The sequence below is a fragment of the Protopterus annectens genome, chromosome 8.part1 (genome assembly GCF_019279795.1).
Source record: "Protopterus annectens isolate FY-2018-M chromosome 8.part1, PAN1.0, whole genome shotgun sequence".
Classification (NCBI taxonomy): Eukaryota; Metazoa; Chordata; order Ceratodontiformes; family Protopteridae; genus Protopterus; species Protopterus annectens.
In genome coordinates, this window is record NC_056742.1 from 353671313 (window position 1) to 353697000 (window position 25688).

Consider the following 25688-nt stretch of genomic DNA (forward strand, 5'->3'; position numbering starts at 1 on the left):
CCACTGGGGCCTTTTTAAGCCTAGCCATGCATCTCAAATCTCTGACAAGTTCTGATAGCCTTGGTAGAGTAAGCAGGTGCTTGTGAGATAAAACGCTTACAAGCAAGAGCCTGGGAGATGAACCATTTACAGGCTGTCTGTATCCATTAGAGACATATGAGCCAAACCAGGGGTGCATTCCTGGTTCCCATCCAGTTGTTTAAGCTAGACTTTAATTAGTTTAGGAAGGAACTCTGATTCACATTGAGGAGGAGCCTATTCTGGAGAAGGAGTCACTAATGTTGCACTACTAACCATATCAGTAAATGAGCTCAAAAAGAAAATAATTCCCTCATCTGCAACCGTACCTGTCTAACTGCATTTCGCCAGAGTGGATAGCTGTGCTAACCTGCACAGTGTTCTTTGAAGTGAGGTAGCACTTTTATACTCACTCTGTTTCTCATTTGCATATATAATGTGTATCAGTAATGTCTTCCTACCTAGAAACAGACAGTTTTTTATAGACCCACTACACCTATATCCTTCGTTTCAGTAAGACCCAATGTGGCATTTGTGTTGTATATGGATAATATGAACAAAACACCACTGAAATTGCTCTACTCCTTTCAATAAATGTCATCAGCTGAAGCAGATGGGACGTTGGTCTAACATCTCATTAGATGGAAGGTGCTCATAAACGCTACAATCTCTTGACAGCACTGGAATATCAGTACTGGAACACAGAGGTGTTGATAGACCTTCTGGTGCCAAGGGCCATTCTCCACTCTGGCATTCCCCTTAACCTTCAGCTGAGGTGAAAAAAGCAATTGTCTACTTTATACTGTAGCAAGCCACTTGCTGCAAGTGTAAGAGTGGCTTGCTACAGTGAAAAGGGAGTGCTGAGTACTTCAACCCTGAATGTAAATGCATTGACATTTATTAGTGAATTCCAGTAATAAACTAAACCATATACGGAGTGCTGAAGCACTTCTGCAAATGCATTACCAGCAAAATTGAATACTAGTAATGAAGATCACATTCCTTGGGTCTATATTACATCAACTAATGCTTAAATGTTCGAATCTCTAACGGTCGACCTTTAGAGATCGAACATTTAAATGTTCAAAGATATTTAAAAATTTAAAAAAAAGCAAAGTGGAAAAAAAAAAACTAAAGGGTATAAACAGGGGGACAAGCCCCCCTGCACCCCCTACATCCCCCGCTACTTAAATATACCAACTCCAAGATTGCGCTACAGTGTAGAGAATGGGAAATTTCCCATTTCCACACTGTAGTGCACTGATGTGCGATCTCAGAGTTGGTATATTTAAGTAGCGGGGGTGTGGGGGATGCAGGGGGTCTTGCCCCCTGATAAAACCTTTTCCCATAACTTTTTTTTATTTAATTTCTGCTTATTACATCTTTGAACATTTAAATGTTTGATCTCTAAAGGTCAACCGTTCGCTGATGTTATATAGACCCACATTCCTTAACATCTTGTGCCAGGGTGACTCCACATAGCCCTACCCTCGCCTAATAAGAATCAAACCCTGTACCTTGTGTTTGTGAGGTTTACACCTTAACCATTATACCATCCCCCAACCCTTTTGAACTCATAATCCCTGGTTACTAGACCAGTGCTCTAACCTCTTGAGTTACAAAGCCATGAAGGTATGGGAAATGAACACACAGACATCTTATCACCTGGCATTAATGTCAAGTATGCAACCTGCCGAGCTACTCACACTGAGATGATGCTGCCAACATCCAGGTGCATCAGCTTTATGCCTGATCTGAATCACCTTGAATAAGTAAAAATATTTAACAGTCCTACAGCTATATAAAGAGAAGGGCTGACTGCAGTATCGGCCTGGAGCAATAACTTAATTAAGATCCATATAAACATCACGCTGCAGTAAAAAGACGTAATATCCAAAAGTCGGGTAGGGAAAAGGAAAACATTATAATTCTTTATGGCCTGATTGACTGATGAATAATGTACAAATAGTGAAGTTAAAGTAAGGACTAAGAGGAATTCACCATTTAGAGTATGTTGGTTATTTGTCAGGTAAATAGCACTAACTTGAAAATATTAAACTGCAGTTAGTAAACAAAAACACAGTTATGTAAGTTACACTTATCCATAGCAGTAGATGTTTGAATTCTTCACTACTGCAGTAACCTATAGCCTATGGGTTGTATCGTCTCAATGATACACTAACAGGACAGCCTTCCAAAGCTATAACCCCTCCCATACAGTCACTCCGGCTACCTAAAGGCTAATCTCTTTTGCAGGTAAGTATAAAAGCAGCCAGAGTGACTGAAAATCTTCAGGACTTTCTTACCCCAAAAGAGAAAAAAGGGAACTCATACTGAGCAAACCACAACTACAGTAAGCAATGAAAAACTTACCACAACAACAACAACAACCTCAACAATAAAAGTTGTAATCCATAGTAACTACGTTTAACAAGGGTATGTGGATGAGTGTGGCTACTGCAGCAGTGAGAATGATGAACATAGTATAGCTGTGTAAGTTGCACTTACCCATAACAGTAAATGTTGAGTTTGTCACTGTAGCAGTAGCCTAGGGGTAGATTATCAAAGCTTACCTAACCTGGGTGGAGGAAGGATAAGGGTCCAGGAGCCCCTGGAGGATGGTCCTTGCAAAAACTGCTTTGGACCTAGAGAAGGAAACCAATTTATTGTGCTTTGTAAATGTATGGATGGGGACAAAGTTGCTTCCTCTAGACTGCTTCTAGAGTCCACCCTTTTCCAATGTGCCATTGAAGAAGTTAAGGCCCTGGTAGAATGGGCCCTAACCCTGTCTGAAATAATACCACCAAGGTGGGAGTAACAAAACACAATAGCAGAGGACAACTATCTAGAGATAGTCTGTTTAGACAGTTGCTAATCCATATATGGGGTCTGAATGGAGAATGATGAAATCAGCAAGAAAAGGCACATAGTATTGCTGGAAATTAATTCATCTCCAAAACAGCACTGATATTTGGGCTGTATTTTGCATCTCGCATATAACATTGAGAGAGGTAGGCTAAAAATATAAAAAGACAGCTAGGTGCACCTGTTTTAGGATAAAAAAAGTGCCCAATCCTGATGTGTGCACTGGCACCAGGAATGGAAAAAATGGCAGTGTAGAATCTTCCAGATACAGAAATATTCCTACAGCCAGGCTCAGAGGGAGCATGCACACCCCCCCCCCCCCATTGTAGAAGGAAGTAGTAGTCCACAAAAACTGAAGGCCAAGAAAGAGCCCAAAGATTACATACTGAACTACTGATGAAAAGAAAGAAATGATGTATTGTTACTATTATGCAAGAAGCCCAGAATTTCCATACAGAAGATATTCAAAAAGATTAAGAGAGAAATTAGAGAAAGGAATTATGTAATTTTGCTATTATGCAAGAAGCCCAGAGTTTTCAGATAAAAGATCTTCAGAAAGATTAAATTAGAGGAAAGGAAATTAATTGAACAAGAAAAACTGTCCAAAGCTTCAAATGAAATTTTGCATTCATTAATGCAACATCAAAAAAATTTCATAGGCAAATAACTTTTGGGAAACTTGGACAAAAAGAAGCAGCAGAGGAAGTGCAAAAATATAAAGAACAAAACCCACAGATTTTTAAAAGGTATAAAAAAGGAACATGGACAAGGGGAAAGAAAAAGAGATCTGATATGGTGCGATATTTCTGCAAAGGAGAAAGCCAAACTAATCAATAAAAAAAGCAGCTCCAAAGAAATTTGAAGAGAAATACAGGCAAAGGCACCCAGGTATGAAAAATGTCTCGATATAAAAAATAAGAAAACAAAGTGGAAATGTACAGCAGAGGATTAGGATGGGAGATGTTAAACAAATAGAAACTGAAGAAAAGGATTTAGTGTAGAAAATCCAGCACATGTGATGCCGCAGCATGGCGGAACGGGTTCCCAGACTAAGAAGCAACAAGTCGAGCAGGAGGCATCTGAAGAAGTATGGACATGATAAAGAAAAAGAGATCTGGTACAGTGTGATATTTATGCAAATGAAAAAGCAAAGCTAATCAATATAAAAGCAGCACCAAAGACATTTGAAGAGAAATATAGGGAAAGATACCTTGACACGGACAATTTGACAATGCAAAAAAATCAAACAAAAACAAAGGAGGAAAGTGGAAAAGTGGACTGGTAAGGAAGAAATTGAAAAGAAACTGAGTTATGGATTATTTGCAAAGTGAAGGATTTAGTGTAGAAAATCCAATGCAGTAAATAAGTCCCCAGATTAAGGAGAAACAGTTGGAGCAGGAGGCATCAAAAGATTTGCCACATGGTAATGCCCCGGAGGAGCCACCTGTAGCAGACTGGTACAAAAGTTCAGCTGAAGTTGTACAGCAAGGGAAGGAGCAGGAACCAGTGACAACTCAACGCAGGCAATTTTGCAATGAGATGGGACAATGAGTTCCCATATGAAGGAGCAGCAAATGAAATAGGGTGCATCTGAACAGGATATGCCACAGGAACATGTTCCAGAACTTTCTGTAGAATACTCACAGGAAATAGGAAGCAAAGAGGGTACTCTCAATCTAGAAGAAAATGATCTGAGGGAAGGCCTACTTATTTAATAGAGATGGATAGACATATTAAGATCGATGAAAGAATCAATTACTAAAAGTAAATAAGACCGAAAATGTTAGAAGTTTGTTAAAACCGATGAACACGGTAACTAGGACTACTAAGAGAAATTCTTGTGATATAACAGAAATAAACAGGCTATATTACTGTGCAGCTGAATTAATAACAGACAATCCCATACCACAAACACAGACAGTAATAATGGAACGGAAGGGAAGAAACAGACGCCACCATGGAAGCATCAAATAGAGAAAACTGTAAAGCAATTAAGACAAGAAGTGTCACTTTTAGAACAACATAGCAGTGGGAACAGGTCATCAAAAACACTTAGAAAGACAGACTTGGTAAAAGCAATGCACAGTATCAAAACAGACCAGGATCTATCAAACGCTATTGCAAATAGTAAACTACAAATATCAGCACAGGCAGAAAAACTTAGAAGAAAGGAAAACCACAAAATAAGCAATTCATTGATGACCTAAAAAGATTTTATAGAGAATTTGGAAACAAAGCAAAAGGAATAGAAACACCACCAAAAAAAGAAGAAATAGACACTCTGGAGAAATATATCTGAAGACACAGTGGAACATAAGAAAGATTCTGAAATGATGCAAAAATAGTAAGAGTAAGAATTATTTGTATGAGCATCCTGAACGGACACCAACCTGATAAATAACAGGAAAAATTATTCTCCTTCATAAGAGTGAACCTGTAAGCCATCGTAAAAACTATAGACCAATAACTTGCCTTCTGACAATATACAATCTATATACTAGAATTGATACTGACAAGAATTTACAGTCTAAAAAAGGTCAATTTGGCAACAGGACAAAAGAGTACCAAAAGAAAGTCATATGGAATGAAGAATCATTTATTGTTAAATAAAAACCATAATAGAGAATTGTAAAAAGGGAAGAATCTAAGTATGGCATGGATAGATTACAACAAAAGCATTTGACATCATTTTACATTCATGGATAAAGGAATATTTAGACATGTATACGATACACTGTGAATTGTTCAATTACATTGCAGCAGCTATGAAACACCAGCAAACCACTTTGTAGCTAAGCCATAACAAAGGGCAAATTATTATACCAGGGATAAATATTCAAAGGGGTACACTCCAGGGTGATTCTTTTTTACTGCTGCTTTTTTGTCTTGCCCTCAACCGATTAAGCCATTTACTTAGATTAGACCATGGTTGCAATTTGACTCACATAAAACAACCTTATTTAAAGACTTGTCATCTACCTTTTTAGGAGGATTTAAAACTGTATAGTTCATCAGATAATGAGATGAAAGCACAACTGCAAAAGGTTAAAACTTTCTCAGATGAATAAGAATGTCATTTGGTCTTGATAAAGATGTAAAAAGCAATGTTTAAAGCAGGAAAGCTATAGCACCAATAACAATCAGTCTGAGGCAGGAATGTGAAATAAAGTAACTTGAACAAGAGGGAGTATATAGATATTTGGAAATTGATGAAGGATCTACAATAAAACATGAACAAATGTGAATAAAACTCACTAAGGAACTCTAGAAGACCAAAGCTAATAATGAAAACTGCCTCGACATCTAGGAATAAAGTCCAAGATATAAACCAATTTGTTTTTCCCGTTCATACAGTCGTGGGATATTTGACTTCCCATAAAAGGTACTGTATCAGTTGGACAGGAAAAGAAGAAAAATGCTTCATGCTTATCAAATGTTATATAAAAAAATCAGTGTATACCAAGATTATATATTGTTAGTTCTGCAGGTGGCATGGGCCTCCTTGAAACTGAGTTGTTGGACTGCATACATATCTACTGACCTCACCAATCCAAATGTAATGAAAGTCTTAAAACATGAGGAGAAGAAGTCTAAGATGACTTCTCTGCTTAGTTTAGCAGAAACATATCAGTATCAAGTGGGAATGGAAATCAAACCAGAAGTAAACAAAGATCAAACAGTGACTGAATGTGTCAAAAAATGAAAGAATAGAAGGAGAAGGATCATATGAGAAGGAAAGCAGTATGAAAAGGCATAAATATTGTTGCAAGTATAGAGAAAAATCTCATGTCACTCTGGATTTGACACAGGTTAAGGAGAGCCTAATTGAAACCAAAAGATGAAATGTTAATGGTGGCCTAGGATAGTGGACTATGTACACGTTGGTTTGCAAAGTGCATTGAACATGTAGGAGAAACAGACAAATACATGATTTGTAAAAAAAAGAACTGGAAACAGTTACACACCTTATTGTTGGATGTGATAAACTCATGGCAGAGGGCTTGTATACTAAGAAGGCAGAATAATGTGGCAAGATTGTAATGGGGCTTGTGCAAACACTACAATATTAAATAAGTTGAGAAGCACTGGAAAAATGAACCACAAAGCATTGCAGAGAATGATGACGTTTATATAACATAGGATCACCCATTAGCAACAGTTCAAAATGAGATGCAAGAAAGACAAAAAAAGGACAAAAATAGCATTGATCATTGAAATTGCTACACTAAGTGATAACAGAGTCTTCAGAGAGACTCAAAGTCATAAAATACCAGGATTTGCTGGGAGGAACAAGATCAGCATAAAAGAAAGATTCCCAGAAAGTTTCAATAGTACTAGGAGCAATAGGTCTAAAAAAATAATTTACAGTTGCATTTAGAAATGCTACCGATACATATAACTCTGTATGAACTGCAGAAGGACGTAATTCTGGGTGCATTGTGGGTGCTGGGAAGAGCACATTGGGCTAACATCAAAGACTAAAACAATACGAATTTCATGAACTGTAATCATACTATGATTTAGGAATGGGGTCCATTCCTGTCATGGTATTAGAAACCTAAAGGACTTGGATAAATTAAACCAAGTGAAATAAATAGCTGGTAAGGTTTCCTAAAGGACTTGGTTATGTCAAGGTAATACCTAGGTGTCTATGCACATCCAAAGTATGAAAAATCTGTTCTACCTTGTTAATTGGATCTGGATAGAAAACGGGGAGACTGATGGCTTGATTCTAAGTGAACTCTGAGACAACCGTAGACTTGAACGTGGGGTTAGTCCACATAGTGGCCCTTTTTCTGTGGAAACCAGACTGGTGTCCCCCACCGTGAGAGGTTGCAACTCAGATACTCATATTGCAGATGTCAGAGCAACAAGTAACACACTTTTCAAGTAATAAACCTCAACCAACCAAAGAGGCAGTTTCAAAAGGTGACACTATCTCTAGCACAAAATTGAGATCCCATGACAGAGGTATTTGCTTGCAAGGGGTCTCATGTGTAACACCCTTTCATAAACTTTTTTAACAACAAAATTGGAAGAAAGAGAGGGGCCCATGGAAAGACAAGTTGAAATGGCTGCTAGATGCACTTTGATAGAAGCATTCTAAAGGCCGGATAACAGCAACTTTTACAACTATTTAAGCACCGGGGGAAAACTCCCTGTTGGGACCCTTATTAGCTAGGCACCAACTAGAAAATCTTTTCCATTTGCCAATATATGACTTTCTAGTAGCAGGCTTTCTTGCCTCCTTTAGGATCTGCTACAAATCCTTGTGAAAAATGTGCCTAAAAGGTATCGAACCTGAATCCTTCAGGCAGTCAATTATAGTTGCTTGACGTTGGGATCTATCAATCTCCCCTTGCCCTCTGTAAGTAGATGCTGTCTGTGAGGAAGCTTGTGGTAATCATCCTTGGCCAGTTCTATAAGAAGGGAGAACCAGTTTTGCCTGGGCCGAAAGGAAGTAACCACAAAGATTTGTGCTAATTCTTTATGAATCTTCAGAAGTACCTTGGAAATCATTGGAAAGGGTGGAAACATACATAGGAAGATCCTCATCCAGGGTAATAAGACAGCATCTGCTCTTCCACCTTGCTAGCATAGATACCTAGAACAGAATTTGTTTAGTTGTCTGTTTTGAAAGTAGGAGAAAAGATCTACTTGAGGTGTTTCCCACATCTGGATCAGTTCCTGGAATACCTCTGAAATGAGTTTCCACTCATGAGTGCCTGTCCAGGATCTGCTGAGTTTGCCCACCACTACATTTTGCTTTGATGGTATGTAAGAGGACTGAAGAGTTATGGAGTATTGACGAGCTAACTCCCAAGCTATCACTGGCAGGCAGTGTAGTCAGTATGACTGGTTACCTCATTGCTTGTTTAAGTAGTGTTACTGTAGTGTTTGTTGTCTGTACTTGCCTAAAGAGGGCCTGGTTTCCAAAGCTGATGCAAAGCTTTTATAGCTTGAATCACAGTGAGCATTTCTTTTACATTTATGTGTTCTTGTCTGTCCAGATTGTCCCACAGACCTTGCATTTTATACTTCCATATAAACTGCACCACAAGCAAAATCTGCAGAGTGAAGACCGATTATGTTGGGGTAAGAAGAGAGAAAGGGAGTCCTGGATTGAGAGTCATCTTATCCTTTCACCATTGTAGTTCTAGCTTAATAAATTTCAGCACTGGGATTTGGAAGTATATGGTGTGAAGATGCTGGACCTACACATATTCCTTAGGAACCACTTATTCTTTCTCGTGTGCAGTCTGGTAAATGGAATCATTGGGATCATAGAAGCCAGAAAGCCTAGAATTCTGAGTAATTCTTCCTGCTAAAGCCTAAGTCAGATGAGAAAAGTTCAGGAATACTTCCCAATAACTTTCCACTTTGACTTGATGAAAAAATGCTTTTTGCATGAGAGTGCCTATGAGGCAACCTAAAAACACAATCCTGTGTGATGGAGTCAGGAACGATTTATGTAAGTTTATCTGAAATCTCAGAAGGGTTAAGAGGGATGAAAACTTCATCAAGGATTCCTGGCATCTGGTCAACGACTCTGCACAAATAAGCAAGTTGTCTAAATAAGGAAAATGTAGAAACCAGGCAGGTTACTGTAGCCCACCAAAGGAGCTGAGCACTTTGTAAACACTCTTGGTGCAGTAGATAGTCCAAAGGGTAATGCAAAGAACTGATAATGTGACCCAGATACAAAAAAAAAAAATTAAGGAATCTCCTGAACTTGTAGGCTTTTAGAATGTGATGGCAAACATCGTTGAGGTCTAAGGTTACCATAACACAGTGGTTTGCAGTGGTTTGAGAGAAGAGATAAGAATGACTTGGGGGGGAGGTGTCAACATCTTAAATTTTGGAATCTTCACAGAGAGATTGTGGAAGGGGAGAGAGATCCAGAACAGGTCTCCATGAGTGGTCCTTTTCTTAGGACCAGAAACATTATAGAATTAAAGCCCCTTCCTACCTGCAGGAACATGTTCTATAGATTATGCTTCTAACCTGTGTTGGAGCACCTGAGGAAACAGAAACAACTTTTTGTTTGGGAGGGTTAGGGGAAATCCCCCAGAAAGAAGGAGGAGAATCTAGGTATTGCTAGCTGTAACCTTTCTGAATCACATTCAAAACCTATTTGCTGAAATTATCTGACACCGAGAAGGAGGCCTGAGGGTCAAATTATGAAAAAGCAGTTGTTAAAGTAGGGGCAGGAGGTGGGTTGAAGGTGACCAGGTCTCTGGTATAGTCATTCTGAGACTGGTATTTGACCCTTTTTTGGGAAATCTCATTTTACTGGATTTGGGGTTGTTACCTTTTTCCCATTTATACTTGGGGGTCTGCCTGGTATTAGGCTGCATTATCTCTTTTTACTTGTTTTGACCTTCAAAAGGGATAGAGTGTTGAGAAGGGGAAAATCGGGAGACCTGAATTTTTTTAAATGGTGAGGTTTGCAGTTTAAGACTGTGTACTAGTAACAGTCTTTGCATGACAGGACAAAAAGCTTTAATTGGCAGACTTGGCAGACTTTAGGTTGAAATTTTGGGCTTATAAAGAGCAGTCTAGATGGAGGGAGAGGCTGTCATGATAGTCCTGGAGAGTCTCAGCGGGAGTCTGCTACATCATGATTCAGCAAAAGAAAAGCAAAAGTGACTACACCTTGTACAGATGGACAAATATCAAGGCTCGCTGTAAGAAGTGCAGCAGCTTTAAATACATGCATTGCAAATGTACAACATAATGAGCAATTGTCACTGAAATATAGCAAAAAATTCAGTAATGCCATTAAAATTTTTTTTGCAGGAAACTTTGCATCTGTTTCCCCACACTCCTGTTACTTAGACTAACTCAAAGATCACAGTATTTTAGAGTAAACAGAATGCTCCTAAGTACCATAATCTTGGACTTGGCACATATTTAGTATCTATACTTTCTGAATCACTGTTCAGTGGATCGCAGTAGCAGCCCTTGTACTTTCAGCTGAAACCGCAGACATGAATATAACATAACTGTTGATGCCTAAATTGTTAACTTCCATGGATTCAGGTAGTGGCTTACATCATATTGCAAAAATACTTCAATTGGTAGAAATGGCTTCCAAGTCAGGACATAAACATGATGATTCAAAGTCAGCTCTCCAACTTATATATAAACACATTTCTTAAATCTAATACATAAATTCCAATTTTTATATAAAGCATGTCTGTTACTCCTGTGTTTAATAGCATAATTATAGTTTTAAATGCATTGCGAGAGTTTTATGATTGATTTTCCATATTAAAGCTCTTAGAACTCATTTTGCTAAACATGTAATTGAGCAATCAAGATTGGACATAAAACTTCTCACTTAGTCCAGTGTTAATGTTGAAGTTTTTTGTGGCAATGATGCACTGTTCAAATCTTTTAGCAGGAGGGTTGGCATAATGGTTAAAGTCATAACCACACAGATACAAGCTATAGGGTTTGATTCAGACCTCTGGTTACTGGCTAGCCTAGTACTTGGTTATGAACCTCAAAACAGGGAGGGTCTATATTGGTTTTAGAGGCTAGAGAGCACATACTGCATTGCAAAAAGACTTAAATTGGCAGAAACAGATAGAGTCTAAACAAAAGCATTATGATTCAAAATTAGTTCTACAGAGTACACATAAAATTAATTCCCTTGTAAATCATTTAATAGCAGGTTTGTCCTAGGATTATTTAAGATGTTTGACTTTTGCCTTTTTATGTACATACCTTTTGTGAATTTTTTTAGTTCTCTGTTTCGGTGGGTGACTTTCCATTCGCTCTTATTCTACTACTTCTTGCTATCATGTACTTTGGTCAGAACACCAGTCAAATGTGGTGCTCACCTTTTATGTTGTCCTTTTGCATATTACAATTGTTAGCTGGTTAATTAAGTTTTGATTGGTTCATTGCATCATTTATGTAATACATAAGTTCCAGTATGGCCACTCTCCCAAGGAAGGGTTGTTTGCGCAAAGTACAAGATACTGTTATAGTACTTCATTGAACGACATTTATTTATCTGTACTATAAGGTACATTTTATGACGTTTCGATTGAAATACTTGTTTTACACAGAGAAACTACTACCATTACTGCTGTGGGTATAGCCTTTTCAATGTATGGTTAAATAAAACAGCTCTAATTTGCTTCTAGCCATCCTAAAACATTGTTCTCATAAAAAAATAAATAAATGCTTACATTTAACTTTTAAGAAAATAAAGCATGCAGTGCTGTGGTCATGCCAACCTACATTTATCACAAATAGCATCATTCTTAACATATTCAATAGACATGACGGCAAATAGCGATTTAAATGACTTTTAAATATTATGAAACCAACTTGCAGTGTAAACATCATTGTGAGATGTCTGGCTCCAGTAACATCAAAGCCATTCTTCAGATTTTATGTTTAGTGTATAGCTTTTTTGGCCACATGTTGTCAACTACCTCCAACTCCTTTTTATCCTTTGTGATTCTGCCACCTCCTTTCTGACCCAGTACCATGGCCCTATACTGTTCATAAGGTTGCCATTCGCTTGACCACTTTATATTTGATTTTATTTTGAATTCCTTGGCTGGACATTAGTACTCACTTAAAACTTCTTTTACCTGTCATATAAAAAGATGTATTTTTCATTTCCCCTTCTTGAAAAAGTAAACATAAAAACACCATAGGTATCATATAAATAAAACAAAATGATTATAAAAAGCACTTCGAGGATTACGGTATGGTAAATTTATCACTTCCTTTTCATACTTATTAAGAGATTTCTTCAAAATAAAAATATTCAAACCATTTAATCTTTTACAGATGAACAAAGAACCCGTGTGCTTTACTATAACCAGTCAAAATCCAAGCAATATACATAATTATGCAATAAAACTTGCACCTGTTAAAATGTTTGAAGTGTTTATATTCTAACTAATATTTTATGCCTCTTAAATTTAAAATGCATTTTATGTTAACACATTTGTTTCAATGTAAATAGATTGTTGACATACAGTGCAGCATAAGCGGGTGCTGCACTCCTGAGTGTGTTGTCCTTAGGATGGGACATTAAACCAAGGCCCATCTGGCTGAGTTGCTGGTAGCTCAGGTGGATGCAAAAGATCCTACAGGACCATTAAAAAGAATAGGGGTCCTTTATTTATATACAAAAAGAACTATTATTTATAAAATATTTACAAAAGAGTAGGGGAAGATCCTCTATGCCCTGGCCAAATTTCCCCTAGTGGTATAAATATCACCTTGGGTCTCCCTTGAAAAAGGGCTTCTAGCCTAGTGGGACTAACATGGTCAACAAAACATAAGCAAATAAATAAGATAAATAAAGCTGGCATCCCAGTACATTCTAATGTTAATTGCCAGTATACTTCTTTAGCCTCTTAAAACTATCAAATTATCTTATTTATGTCCAGCCTTGGTTGCTCAATTGCTTACTCAGCAAAATGCATGTGTTCTAGGGGGCTTTTATATTGGAAATCAGTTAGAAAACTCTCACAATGAATTTACAAGTATAATAATGTTGTTAAACACAGGAATAACAGAAATGCAAATAAGATATTATTTACCAACTTTAACAAATTTCCTTTACGCATAATTTGGAGAATGAGATAAAGTATAAATAAGTTGAGTTTATTTGAATCATACGGCAGTTGGGTATGGACCTATATATTCTCATAGGAATCTGAAAGAACATTAAGGATCTGGGAGTGCTTAGAGTTAACTTAAACTCATAATGTAAACTGTCACATAATATAAATCAAAACCAGATCCAATCTTAAGTAAAGACAAGAATCCATAATGCTTGCCTACCAAAGTTTGTAACACCCAGAACCAAAATGAAAATCAAGATTCTTTTTAGCAACATTTCAAGATGGATTCTAATGTGCTCTGGTAAAGCATTCTGTTTTCTACCAAATATTCAAATAACCAAATCATTATGCTGATATATCTATTAAATATCCATCTTAACATTTTATAGTGTCCCCAACAGTTGTTTTTTCTGTAAACATTGATTAAGTTTTCTATAATTTAGGATGAACGAGTCCATTGCATGTCACCCCCCCCCCCGAGACCCTCTAGTTTTATACACACACACACACACACACACACACACACACCTTCCACTGTTACATAACTTGACAAACTGTACCACCCACAAAAATACCAACATTTTAGTATGTGATAAAATGTGTGCAGTGATAACTCATATAACACACACATATGTACAGATACATGTGTGTGTGTGTGTGTGTGTGCGTGTGTTCTCTCTACTTTGTCAAGTTAAGTCACCATTTTGTTACTGTTAGCACTTCACTTCTGGTGATCACAGTACTGCAGAACAATCCAAAAATTATACCATCAATCTTCTAAATGGAATAATCTTTGAATCCTATATGCGACTTAAAGGATGGCATCCTAAATACAAATAGTTATTAAATCATCACAGTCTATTACTACTTAAAGTTCTTTGCATTTTACAACTTCACATTGATTTTTTTACCAAAACTCATGTGATTTTACTTGACAATATTCTTTAGCTAAAGTAGTTAACAAAAGGTTCCAAAAATTATATGCTTTCACTTGATAATTTTTTTAACTTAAGTATTTAACAAAGACATATATAATTTTCTTTAATAAACATACCAAACATAATCAGACTATATGCCTTTGTTACATCAGTGAAAAAATGCTGATATATTAAATATTGACTGTGTTATCTGTTGTTGGAACTACATAAAAATGCAGAGTCCCCAGTCCATGAAACAATAAAAGCTTTGCCTGCTGTACTCTTAAACATTACCTAATGTTGATCAACCAATAGCAAGCCAAGTTATAAAGGCATCATTTTATACACAGGTTTATACTTAAGTGTTTGTAGTGTATTTTGAGAAGACTTCTGATTAAAAAGAATCCATAATCATAATCTTACAGCAAACCCTTTCATCTCACCCATTTGTCTTTCTAGGTCTCAAAGGTATGGAACACTTCCAGGTGTTTTCTTGAAAAATATTTGAATTTCATTAAGTTACATCAACTTTCTCCCCTTGCCATGATGTCTGTGCATTATACCACACTGACAGCAAATGATATATATGTTGCCAAAAGAAGATATGCCCCCATGTGGCCTGCATCCTCCATCTGTATCCTTGAAGTAACTTGCTCAAAATACAAATCTTCTTTTGCTTAAAATGCTTGAGAATCTTCACACTTTAACAGTCGACTGGTTTGACTGTCTGCTGCCTTCCCACTGGGGTGCCATTTTTAGAACCCCACAGTTGGAGTCTTTCACTGTAGCAAGGACTGCAAAGGAAATGACCATCCCTGGCAATGCAAAATCCTGTAAACAATCCAGCATCTCACCAACTCTGTTATTTGGTACATTATGCAGATACAGATATCTTCCAGTATCTGCTGCAATGTTTCATTTGATTAATAAATTACCGTTTATCAATTGTATTATCTATGCTTTTTCTTTGTTATTTTATATGTGTATCACATGCACAGGCTGTGCCTAAAACAGATCAATGCACTATTCAATCAACAAAAAATAATAAATAAATAAATTACAGGATCATAGGATCATGAGAAGTTACTAGCTAATGGCCTAGGCAAGTTCTACCCTTATTTCCATGATCAGCACCTATTGTCCATGTCCAAGAGAGACATAGATGGAACCCCCAGGGTAACTTTATGATCACCCATCTAATCATCCAAACTGTATTTGAAGAGGGCCAATGAGGTGCTCTGTTTGGCATGAAGTGGGAGTCTGTTGCAAAGATGTGGTAACCTCTGGGAGACTAATCTGTCCCTCCAGCAGGTCCTATTAGTGTCATATACCAGGTTAAGGTCTTTAGAGTGAGTAACCCATGTACCATTTGACTTACAGAGAGGCAGAACTTCCAATAAAGCAGGGTCAGAAATTGCCTTGTATGCAAGGCAAAGATTGCCTCTGAGTAGTCTGCATAAAACAGAATAAGGTGACAGTGATTTCAGATGATCCACATAGGACAGATGCTGAAGACCTTGAATATTCCTTGTGAGGAAGCTTTGTGGTCTCTCCATTTGCTGCAGGTGCTTGGAAAGGTACATACCAAAAGGGGCATTGTACTCCATTATTGGCCTGATGACGGAAGAGTACAGGGAGGTTAGAACTTCTTTTTTCTGGAGACAATGCCCTTACTTATGGGATGAGCAATACCGAATGCCCTTCTTGCCCTTGTGGAGACATGGTGGTCAAAGGTAAGGCTGCTGTCAACCTGTGTGCCCAGGTCTCTCACCACTGAGTGCATACTTAAGGTGTTGCTATTGATGTGGTAGTTAGTAACAACATTGTCTTTACCAAAAGGGATGATAATACATTTTTTTGAATTGACATCATTTGGAGATTCTATGACAGCTCACAGTTTGCAGTCATCAGCAAACATTGTCACCCAGAGACCTTTAGCATTTGCTTGTACTTCAGAGAAATAGATTCCAAGCAGCAGAGGTCCCAGGACTCATCCCTGTGGAACACCACTGGTTACAGGTCTGCTGTTGGAGGTGGATTCCCTTATTTTGACTATATGGATTTTATCAGTGAGCCATTTAGTGACCCATACAATGACATAAGGGTTGTTACCAAGCTGGGTGAGTTTGTCAATGATGCCTGAGTGGGGGATAGTATCAAGTGCCTTGGCTAAGTCTAGGTAGGCTGTATGCACAGACTTCCCCTCGTCCAGGGCCTTGATGACTGTCTCAAAGAAGTCCACCAGCTTTAACAGGCATAATCTCCCTTTGACAAATCCAAACTGAGTAGGGTCAAGTGTTTGTTGATTACCTATATCTTTTTGATAAGGTCCATGATGATTCGCTCCATGGCCTTACAGATAAGGCTAGTCAGACTAATAGGTCTATAGTTCCTGAGGTCAGTGGAAGCACCATCGTTGTTCAAGAGACTAATGGTGGCCATTTTACAATCAGCTGGGATGAAGCCGGTGCTTAGACTATGACTGAAAGGAGTATCCAATGGTGTTGGCTAATTCTTTTTGGAGCCCATGTAGGATGCAGCCTGGGATGTTATCAGGTCCCATAGATGCTGTGTTTTTGGCCTTAGAGAGGGTGTTTATGACCTGCTCTTTAGAGATACAAGGCAGGGGACAGGTGGTAGGGATGTCATAGGGTATGTGTGGCAGGGATAGGGGAGTGAAGTTTTCACAGAAACTATCAGCCAACAGATTAGCTCTGTCCACAGGCTGAGTAAATGTGGTGTCATTAACTACCAGTTCAGCACAAATCTGGGCCTTTCCTTTTAGGTTATGGATGTAACTAAAGAATGCCTAATGGATGTCTTTAATTGACAAAGCTAATTTGGATTCATGGTTTGCTTTAGAGGACTTCACAAAAAGTCTTATTGGCTTGTTTAAGCTGAGTAGGGAGTGTTTTTAAATTAAGCCTCACTCCCTCTTACTCTTAGACAGCAATTCCTTCCTCTTATTGTAAAGCCTGTTAATGGCAGTTGTCCTCCAGGCAAGTTTGCTCTTCCTTGAGGAGCTTGTTTTGGTCCTATCAGGTACGGCCAAATCAATGCAGTTATACAAGTGTTTTTATAAAGCATTGGTATAGAACTCAGCATAGCTGCCAGTTCCATCTGAGGGGTAGGTGCAGTGAAGCTATTTATACCACCACAGTGACGTAACTTAGCAGTTACCCCTCTCTGCTGTTGAAGGGAAGGAGTGAAAATGTGCTTCACAAAATACTGGCATTTGCTATTATATCAACTTTGTTTTTATTGGTACAAAGTCTGGAAAATGCTAAGAAATGTCCTATTAAAGGCAGTGCTAGACAAATAAGGATATAGCACAAAAGAATTACAGATAATAATTTTGAATTTTTACTGTGTAATGCCAGAAATATGAATAGCAAGATTATAAACCCACATGGGTTTAAAACTGTGCTGCAAGCAAAGTGTCAAAATTGTACAACAAAAGAAGTCAGAAATAAAAAGTTTCAATACACATTACTGCTGGAGGCAAGCTCTCTGCCCACCACCTCTAACTGCTTAACTATAACTACAAGGCCTGCAGCTTTGGGAAGGATGAAGCACTTGGTTATATAGCAAAGCCAAGTACTTCCTGTTTCCAAGTTTGTAGGAACTTGGAGTTGTAATATTTCATTAACAGTTGTGTAGAAATCCAATGATGCATACAGATCATTGCACACTCAAAATCATAGATGATCGCCAGTCTTTCACCATGATCCACTACCCTTTGTTCCCTGAGTATCGACTGTATTATGGCTATGTACATTTTCACTTGCTTTGCAGTAGCCCATTTCAAACAGCTAGTCTTAGATACTCATCCATCACAATTTTCTCATTTACAACAAGTGACTCACAGATATTCATACTCAGAAGACCAAAGCTGCAATAAAAATATTAAGAACCAACAACAACTATCAGTTGCTTTGGAAATTAAGATTATTTTCTGAAAATTGAGCTTAATCACAGTGGTGTCACACAGGTTGATCGCAGTTTGCAACAGACTTTCTTATTTATGTTTTTTATGGCTCTGGTATGTTCCGACCATCCGACAGCCACTGCTCACCCATTCTTTGCTTAATAATCAGCACAGGAGCCATTTGTGGTGCTGCCATCATTCAAGCTGCAAAGAACGGCTTTTTGCTTTTTTGAAATCTAATCCCTCCCCATTCCCTAGTGGTTAACATGAAAGCTTGCTACTCCTTCTACTGTGGGTTTACACATTCCCAGCTGTGCCCCATGAAGGCTGCTAACAGCTGGGGCTTGGCAGAACCACACAAGTTCCTGTTCCCTGGTGCAGTACACTATCCACCTCTCCCTCCAACATGACTTGGTTTTGCAGGAGACCAAACTTCTTTGCTCCCCCTCTGACAAGAACAGCATACTCCAGTCATTCCTATTCCCTTCCACTATGCTTCTCCGGCACACAACCTGCTAATCAAACTCAGGTCGTCTGGGTCATACTCAGGCTTCATTTCTCTGTGCCATGGTGCTGAGCTTACAACAAGACATTATGAAGGAAAGCTGTCTGTTATGCATGTTTTCTGCAATATGTTTGATGTGCTCTGCCAACACCATAATTTAGGACTACTGCTTTCCTGTTATCACATAAAGCAATCAGCATAGAGTTTATTTTTCACTGTTGTGTGGGCATACAATTTATTTTTCACTGTTGTGTTTCCTTAAGGTAGTGTCTGAGCTTTTTACATTGGGAATGAATACCTTGGATATGGCAGGGGTGGATATAGCAGAGGTACTTCTTTTCCCAAAAGGATCCCTCTTCTTCCATTTATTCATACCATGTACTTTCTGAAAGTTATCAGCATCATTTCACCAGCTTTGTGGTTTTCTCATTAGTCATGCCTGCCTGTGATGCATTTTAAATATTACAACTAAAATAACAGAGACAGAACTCATTACTAACCTGAAAAATCCTAGGATGCCAAGTCTATATTGGATTATTACAACCACTACATTCTCATAGGCTGCGAGAGGTGATCCGTCTGTTAAGAATGTGCCGCCAGTCACTAGTGCTCCTCCGTGGATGAATACCATTACCTCAAAAAAAAATTAAACAAAAAACACACCAGAGACTGAGTACCATTACCTCACAAACAACTGCTCTTAGCATATAATAGGCACAGTGGTTAACAATGGTCTATCTCCCTTCATTTAAAATCCAGTTTGTCACCCTCATCAGCTAATCAAAGGAAATAAATAACTATAATTTGTCACTGTAGTAAGGAAATTGGCACAGGTTCTATCCTTGTCTGTAATACACAAATAAACTAGCTTCTGAGGTCAGTGTGATGAACGTACAGACTAACAGCATGCACTAGCATATTACTTTCATTGTTGTTTACCTTTTCCATACACAGTATGTTCCTAAACTGCACTTGTATGGCATGACTTTGTTAAATGCATGTAAAGTATGAAAACTGGTGGGGGATTTTAACAAATGTTATGTATCAGTAACTTTTCAATGTTGAAATTAATAGCACATGCTTTCAAGAGCAAATTATTAATAGAGTTGTTTTAGTTATGAATGGAGTCAAATGCTTTTGTAGTTAAGTTCCATAATGAAACAAAATATAGACAGAGAAAATGCTGATGCTTAATAAAGTAGAGAAGATATGGGTCAAAAAGGGGTAATGGAAAAAAGTGACAATAAATATGAATAGTCCCTGTCAGTGGAAGGACACCAAGAGGATACGGGCTATAAGGAATAATGGAAAAAAAAAGGGATACTAAATGTGTAACAGCTCTGTCAATGGAAGGCACCAAACATGTACATAGACAAGCATAGACCATGTAGGCCATGGTTAGATGGGTATCTGTGAAGGCATCAAGAGGACACGATATAGCTGTAGTAGTTCACTCATGGAGTTATTGATAACAGAGTAACAAAAAAGGTGGAAAATCCATTATCTGCAACAGAAACATATCACAGAGACGATTTAAGGTAAAAGTCAGTTGCCCATACAAAGCATTATAAGTCTCAGCTCATAGCCTGGCCTGCTTGTCATTTGTGTATTATACCACACAGGTATATATAGTTAACGTTTTTCAACTGTGTAATATAGACCCTAATCAAGTTTGTTCATAATGCTCTGAGTGCTAAACATTAGTTGTTTTTTTAGGTCTTTATTTGTGGGGAGGAGTTTTTTTTTTTTTTTTTTTTAATTAAGATTTCTCTTTTATGAATCACAGGGTAAGAGGTCACAGAGGTTTGGGTAATATTATTTAGTTACTAAAAATTATCTGTTACAGGATAGAGTTTGGGACAGGAGTAGGGTTAATATCCTAAGCTATGCATGGTCTAAGAAATGTAGAATAAAGTATTGTATTTCTTAACCAAATGTGTGGAAAAAAAGAGTAGCTTTTGAAGTAGTTTTAGTCTAACAATATATTGTCTTATGTTTAGTCTTAAGAAAACTTGGAAAAAGGCTGAAGGGCTGCATTTCAGTATGGAAGGATTTGATGCTATAACATGTCTCAAAGGCAGGAAACTGGGAGATTTTTAATGAGCTCAAGGAATCAGGGACTAGTAACATACAGAGAAAATTAAGGGGAGTAAAGGTAATTATTAGCAGAAGTTTCAGCTTCAGACATTTACTTATGAAGCAGCTATTAGATATTTGGATCACAATGATGAAAAGTACAGTTGTGTACACTTACCATAAATGTAGATGTTCGAGTGTATTCACTGTTGCAGTCATTACATTTGGGTAATCTGCTGGCAGGTTGCCCTCAGTCGACCTGAATTCCAAAGTCTTGGGTCCTGCATCGATTGCTGTCTTCTCTTCCATGACATCAGGTTGTCAGGGGTACAAAACATGCAGACGACGCCATTTTCATTAGTTTTTCTTGCCTCCGATGTCAGGTGCCCCCAAAAAGGTAGCAATATTATAATATTTTATATATATATATATATATATATATATATATATATATATATATATATATATGTATGTATATATAAATACATGCATCAATATAAACTTTACCTTCATCTACAAGCAAATACACCACATAGGTTCTAGAAGATAGTGAAGGAAACTTCAGAATGACAGGGGGATGGCGGGAGGGTAACCTGGACTGGAACAGTGAATACACTCGAACATCTACATTTATGGTAAGTGTACACAACTGTACTATGTTCTTCGTGTTTCACTGTTGCAGTCATTACATTTGGGTAGACTCCCAAAGCTATGGTTGGGAGGCTGGAGCTAAACAGCATTAGGTGCGACTATAAGGCCCTGCAGCACTGCAGTGGCAAAGCCTGCCCTGGACTTAGAGTAGAGAGGCAAATGGTAATGCTTTGTAAAGGTGTGAACAGAACTCCAAGTAGCAGCCTCTAGAATGTCTTTGGTTGGTACTCCTCTGAGAAAGGCTGCTGAAGTAGCTGCAGCTCTGGTGGAATGAGACTTAATGCCCTTGGGCACAGGTTTACCATGGTGTAAGTAGCAGAAACAGATGCAGTGGCTTATCCACTTTGAAATTGTCTGCTTTGAAATAGCCTTTCCTTCTGAGCCTGCAGCATATGACACTAGTAATTGCTCAGTTTTTCTTAGAGCTTTAGTCCTGCTCAAGTAGAATCTTAGCTGTCTGTGTACCTCCAAGGAATGCATAATTCTTCCCCCTTTGTTCTGTGGATTTGGATAAAAAGTTGGCAGAGGAATCATTTGGTTAAGAGCCACACTGGAAACCACCTTAGGCATAAAAGTAGAATTTGTCCTCAGAGACACCCTGTCCGGGTAAAATATGATAAAAGGCTCTACAGCCATGAGGGCCTGCAGCTCTGAAACTCTTCTTGCTGAAGTAATTGCTAGTAGCAGAGCTGTCTTCCATGATAAGAACTTTATATCAGCGGTAGCAGCTGGTTCAAATGGAGGCAGGGTGAGCTTTTCCAACACATAATTGAGGTCCCATGCAGGTAATGGTGATCTTCTAGGGGGCCTTACATTTTTGGCTCCTCTAAGATACTGCTTTAGTAAAGGATGAGAAAAGATTGGTGGCTCTGTATTGTAATGAGCCGAAATGGCAGAGGCATGGATTTTAATTGATGAGAAAGATAGGCCTTTGTCAATCATCTCAGTTAAATATTGTAATATCTGAGGAATATTTGGTTCTGCTGTATCAGTTCCTTGTGCTCGATTCCAAGCACAGAATCCCTTCCACTTGTCAGCATAAGATTTTCTAGTACTAGGCCTTCTGGCTTCCAAAATGACATCCATCACAGCTTTACTGAGAGGTGTTGTTTGTATGATTACATGATTAGCCATGCTGCCAGGTTTAGAGTTGGTAGTTGATTGTGCAGGATCTGATTGTTTTGCTGGGACAGTTGTGGTCTTTGAGGCAAGGTCCAAGATGGGTATTGAGACAAGTTCCTTAGGATTGGGTACCAGTATTGGCAGGGCCAGTCCGAGGCAATTAATATCATCTTTGGCTTCTCTTCTTTGACTTTTAGGAGGACCTTGGGTAGAGGAGGCAGAGGAGGAAAGGCGTAAACTGATAGGTTTTTCCAAACGAAGGATAGGGCGTCCACTTTCCATGCTTGTCTGTGATAAGTCCTTGTGCAGAATAGGAGAGGCAACTAGATCTATGTCTGGGCTCCCCGATTTCTCTGTTATCATGCTGAAGACTTGTGGATTTAGTTTCCACTCGTGAGGATCCATAAGGTTTCTGCTTAAATCGTCTGCCAGAGTGTTTTGTTTTCCTGGCAGGAATTGAGCTTGAAGATGTATTTGGTAGGTCAAAGCTGTATCCCACAGTGCCATGGCTAATCTGCAAAGGGGGTATGAGTGTGTGCCCCCTTGCTTGTTTATATACCATGACTGTGGTGTTGTCCGTCTTTATCAGTAGTTGTCCTGGATGAAGTAAGTCCTTGAAGGCTGTTAGGACATTTTGAACAGCTAGCATCTCTTTCTGGTTGATATGTAGATGCATTTGTTTTGGTGCCCATATGCCCTAAATGCATCTTCCTGCCATGTGGGCCCCCCCAGGCATAATCTGATGCGTCTGTTGTTAAGGTTTGGCTGGCAGGGGGTAGAGTAAAGGGCCATCCCATGTTTTGGTGACAGGCCTTTGCCCACCATAGAAACTCCTGTTGCAGCCAGGGAATGAGAGGAATCATTGTTTCCAGACTGTGTGAATGTTGCCTCCATAAACTTTTTAGGTACCATTGAAGTTTCCTCATATGCAGTCTTGCATATGGAATTAGTAGGATGCAGGATGCCATAAAGCCCAGACCCTGCAGAATTTGTCTTGCGGAAGACTGGGATTTTGTAGCCATCAGTGTGAAGTAAGTAGTCAGTTGCCTTTGTTTGCCTGGCGTAAGGTAAGCCATCTGGGCAGTTGTATTCAAGCTTGCACCCAGGAATGTTATCTTTTGGGAGGGTACCAGTTGTGATTTCTTTTCGTTTATTGTGTACCCTAGGCATGTTAGAAGCCTTTTCACAAATGCCAAGTGTCGAAGAAGAGTGTCCTTGTTCTCTGCTTGAATGAGACAGTTGTCCAAGTAAGGATATAGTTGTATACTTCTTTGTCTGCAAAATGCAGTTACTGGTGCCAGGCACTTTGTAAAGACCCTGCACGATTGTCTTATTGGGACATGCAGGTATGCCTCTTTTAAGTCTAATGTCACCAGCCAAGCATTCTTGCCCAGCATGGGCAGAAGCTGCTGCAAAGTCAGCATTTTGAATTTTGGAATGTCCAGGTATGTGTTCAAAATTGATAAATCCAGTACTGGCCGCCAGGCCTCGTCCTTTCTGGGTACCAAGAACAGTCTTGAGTAAAAACCTTATCCTTTTTCCTGTTCTGGTACTGGTTGAATGGCCCCCATATCCATGAGGGACGTAACTTGTTTCTGTGCCTCTGCCCATTGATTTTTGGGCAGATCTGGCCAACCGTTTGCCATTAGCAGTGTGGAAATGGAATCTGTATCCCTGTGATACTATGTTTAGTACCCACTTGTCCTGGGTTATTAACTGCCAATTTTGAGCAAAAAGTGCTAACTTTCCCCCTAAGGGTGCTGTTGAAAGATAAGTGCTTGGTATGGGCAGAGGGAAGTCATTGGGACTGTTTTCTGTAGGTTTGTGCTTTATCTCCCCTGGTTTGGAGGTAGATGCGCCCCATTGCTTTGACCTGTATGAATCTTGCCCCTGGTATCTGGAACCCTTTGGGCATCTGGATTTGCTCTTTTGAGCTCTGTCTGACACAGGAAAGGACCAATCTTTTGTAGGCCAGTGTCTACTGAATCTTGGTGGCTGCACTTGTAAGAAGTCTTTAACAGTTTGCATAGACTTAGCTTTGTCTTCCATTTTTTTTAAAACCTCTTCTGCCTTAATACCAAACAGAGAATCATGCTATAAAGGTGCATCTAGCAATTTAGCTTTAACATGATCAGGCAAATTTTGTTCCTTTACCAGGCATGCCTCCTAATCACAGATCCAGTAACTGCGGCCCTGCAGGAGGCCTCTAAGGAATCAAAACCACATTGCAAAGTATGCTTTCCAACTTGTTCAGCTGCATGCAATAATTCCTGCAATTCTTTATTTTCTGCACATTCTGAAATCAAGATAATTTTCTGTTTCAGCAGTTCCCATAACATGTTGTTGGTACTTAAGCATATTAAATTGACAGTTTAAGGCCCTGACTGCCAAAGTTGCAGATGTATAAACCTTTTTCCCCCATCTGTCTAGTGCCCTTGAATCTCTGTCAGAGGGGGTAGTATTTTTTGCTGTTGAGGCCTTAACTCCCTTTGGACCCTGTGAAATAGTTTCAGGATCAGCTGTAGGGTTTCTAAATAAAAAGTTATGTGAGTCAGGGACCCTGTAATATCTGTCAGGCTTACTGGGAGCCGGAGGTAAGGAGTCAGGGGTCAAGCTTGACTCTAAAAACACATAATCCACAATGTCTAAAACAGGAGGAATGGCTAAAGGCTTGTGCTGAGGGAGAAGAAGGAAATCCTTGAGCCTCTTTTTTGATTCTGAGAAGTCTTGACTCTCCCAGTGAAAATGCTCCCTCAAAGTATGCAAGGTTTCTCCAAATGAATAATCCTCTGGAGGAGATGCAGATGGAATAGACTCCTCAGCATCAGAATCCTCATAGGGAGGTATAGATAATTCCTGATCAGAAGAAATAAAAACCTGATCTGAAGATTCATAATCAGTGTCTTGCCTAGGCCTCTTATCTGGAGGGGGATGGGTACCCCTGATCAAGGTAATAAGGTCTTTAGACATTTTGATCATCTGTTTTTTAGGCATAGAAACCTGTG

The 25688-nt window shown here is 38.8% G+C and overlaps 1 protein-coding gene across 1 annotated transcript in view; it reads right to left on the reverse strand.

The window, feature by feature from the left end:
* The window catches only part of LOC122810354 (fatty acyl-CoA hydrolase precursor, medium chain-like), a 336843-nt gene that overhangs the window by 226927 nt on the left and 84228 nt on the right, over nucleotides 1-25688 (reverse strand). The window contains exon 4 of the mRNA XM_044081933.1: nucleotides 19335-19468. Within this exon, the coding sequence (XP_043937868.1) occupies nucleotides 19335-19468 (134 nt within the window). The remainder of the gene's footprint in view (nucleotides 1-19334; nucleotides 19469-25688) is intronic.